Raw genomic sequence first — 2,889 nt, 5'->3', positions numbered from 1 at the left:
CCTCACTAGTCGCCTTCCCTGCTCTAGGTTGCTTCTGCATTCTGTCGCTGCAGGCTGGACCAGGTGACCTGCTTGCTAAAGCTTTGCCTCCACTGTCTGAGCTGGGAGAAGCCTAGTTTTTCCTAAGCCTACAGTTGTAGGCTCAGAACCTCCCAGCCACAGCACGCCCCTTGCCCCAGGCTAGCTTACTCCAGGTCTCAGGTTGGTGGTCTCCTGGGGTAAGGTGTTTCCTGTTTCTTTGGAAACCAAGGTCATTTTAACTTGCTGCCCCACCCCCACCCCCAACTCTGTTAAGCATCCAGACATTCTACCAGGGCCTGGGCACACAACTGAGAGGACTGTCTCCTCGATTTTCAGTTCAGTTAATTTTTTGAAAGACTATTTCAAATAGTTCAGGGAAGGCCATGAAGGAGAGGAGACAAAGAAAAGGAGGAGGTCAAAAGGTTCCAGACCCAAGGATAAAATCATTCTGAGATGAAAGGAAAATGGAGATCCAATTCATACAGTTAAAGTGACCTTTATTCCGCCCAGAGTGCATGTTCAGTGAGATCCCTGACCAGGGAGAAATCCCCACGTGGGCTATGGTGGACAGGAATTTAAAGGGTTAGGGCAGTCAGGATTGGTGGCATTCCTATTTCCTGGGAGGGACATGAGTCTAACCCTCTCTGGGTAGGCCATGAACCTGACCCTTCCTGGGCGGGCCATGAACCTGACCCTGCCTGGGCGGGGCAAATTTATTTGGGCCAGTACGCCTGATCTATCTGAGGTGAAGAGGAGGGAAAGGCAGAGGGAAGGAGAGGAAGGAGGAATAAAGAAACCTGACAACCAAGCAGATTATCTAAGAACTCAGTCCACTTCCTAGTGTGACTGGCACAGCACCTTCTGCAATGCTCGGGCTCAGGAAACGGTGTTGAATTAATTGATCAGTTAATTAATACCACATGCCATGTGTATTTTTAATTGAAAATGCTTTTCTGAATTTCCTTTTTGAGCATTCCGAGAAGTGCTCAAGCTATATGTTCATTAGGTGGTCTCTTGCAAACTTACCTAATAATCACTGGACATACAGCCAAATGGAAAATGGCAGGCATGGTGGCTCACGCCTGTAATCTCAGCACTCCGGAAGGCCAAGCTAGGTGGATTGCTTGAGTGCAGGAGTTCAAGACTAGCCTCATCAAGAGCGAGACCGTCTCTAAAAAACTAGCCAGATGTTGTGGTAGGCACCTGTAGTCCCAGCTACTTGGGAGGCTGAGACAAGAGGATCACTTGAGCCCAGGAATTAGTTTGAGGTTGCTGTGAACTGGGAGGCCAGAGCACTCTACTGAGGGTGAAAGTGAGATTCTGTCTCAAAAAAGAAAATGGACTAGTTTTAAAATTACATTGGCCACTAGATTCTCACACTGAGCACCTGAGAACTGAGCCTTACAAAGCCACTGTGAGCTGCCACGAGGAAGCTCTGAAAACCACAAGCCTGCCTCCTGCTTCAGTAGTTCTTGATTGAAGGATAATGCCAACCTTGCAAGTGATTTTCTGCTGGGACTGTGGGGAAAGGATGGGTACCTGCCCTCCATTGGATGTTGAGATGATTCTGGTCGTGCCTCCACACTGCTTCACATACCATAGGAACCAGAGAGCAGAGACCTCATGGGTCTCTGCAGTGACACACAGATTCACAAAAAGAGTGGCAAACTGCTTCACAGATCTACACAGAAAGAAATGAGCAAAAATTCAAGAGAGAATCTTCTTAATTCTCTAGAAATTATTCCAATAATACATTTTCTCGGCAAAGTTTAGCACAAATTGGCAAGTAACAGAAAATTGTCACTAGAATCTGATATTATAAAACATGGCATTAGAGATTTTGGAAATATCAGATTTCTCTCCTCCTTAAACAGAACACCTTATTCAGCATCAGCTTCTATTCCATATTCAGTGCTGCCATGATTTCTCCCCACATACCTGTTCCTTTTCCAATGTTCCCCATCTCAGTAAAAGCTACCACTACTCACTTAACAGCTAAAGCCAGTGCTCTAGAAATTGAACTTAATTTCTCTCTTTCCATCACCCTCTCCCATCCAGTCAATAAAGAAGTCCTATTGTCTCTTACCACTTTAATTCCACCTTTATACCACCAATTAGCATCACTGCTTGTCAGGAGTACTGCAATAATGTAGTGGCCTCTCTGCCTCCACTTGTCTTCACCTTGTATCTATTCAACATGCTCAAAGCCAAATGTTTTTTACTTCCCTCCCCACCATGGAGCTCTTTCCTTTTTTCTTTTTCTTTTTTTTTTTAGAGACAGAGTCTCATTATGTTGCCCTCAGTAGAGTGCTATGACATCACAGCTCACAGCAACTTCCAACTCTTGGGCTTAAGTGATTCTCTTGCTTCAGTCTCCCAAGTAGCTGGGACTACAGGCACCCACCACAATGCCTGGCTATTTTTTGTTGTTGTTGTCTTTGTCGTTTAGCAGGCCCAGGCTGGGTTCAAACCCACCAGTCCTGGTGCATGTGGTCAGTGCCCTAACCACTGAGGTACGGGGCGCCGAGTTGCAGCTCTTTCTAAAGTATAGTTTGAGCCATGCCATTTTCTGACTGTTTTTTTCTTGAGATAGAGTCTCAAGCTGTCACCCTGGGTAGAGTGCTTTGGTGTAACAGCTCATAGCAACCTCCAACTCTTGGGCTCAAGTGGTCCTCTTGCCTCAGATTTTCTATTTTAGTAGAGACCGGGGTCTCGCTTTTAATCAGGTTGGTTTTGAACTGTTGAGCTCAAGCTATTCACCTGCCTGGGCCTCCCAGAGTGCTAGGATTCCAGGCATGAGCCTGGCCACCATTTTCTTACTTAAAACCCTCTACTAGGCTCCGTGCCTATGGCTCAAGCAGCTAAGGC

General features: G+C 46.3%; 1 protein-coding gene across 1 annotated transcript in view; it reads right to left on the bottom strand.

The window, feature by feature from the left end:
* The window catches only part of MAOB (monoamine oxidase B), a 153,313-nt gene that overhangs the window by 32,494 nt on the left and 117,930 nt on the right, over window positions 1-2,889 (bottom strand). Inside the window, exon 6 of the mRNA XM_003783800.3 lies at window positions 1,561-1,702. Within this exon, the coding sequence (XP_003783848.1) occupies window positions 1,561-1,702 (142 nt within the window). The remainder of the gene's footprint in view (window positions 1-1,560; window positions 1,703-2,889) is intronic.

This window comes from Otolemur garnettii, unplaced genomic scaffold (assembly GCF_000181295.1).
Source record: "Otolemur garnettii isolate 467f Iridium unplaced genomic scaffold, OtoGar3 scaffold00009, whole genome shotgun sequence".
NCBI classification, from domain to species: Eukaryota; Metazoa; Chordata; class Mammalia; order Primates; family Galagidae; genus Otolemur; species Otolemur garnettii.
This window is presented reverse-complemented; position numbering and strand designations above follow the sequence as displayed.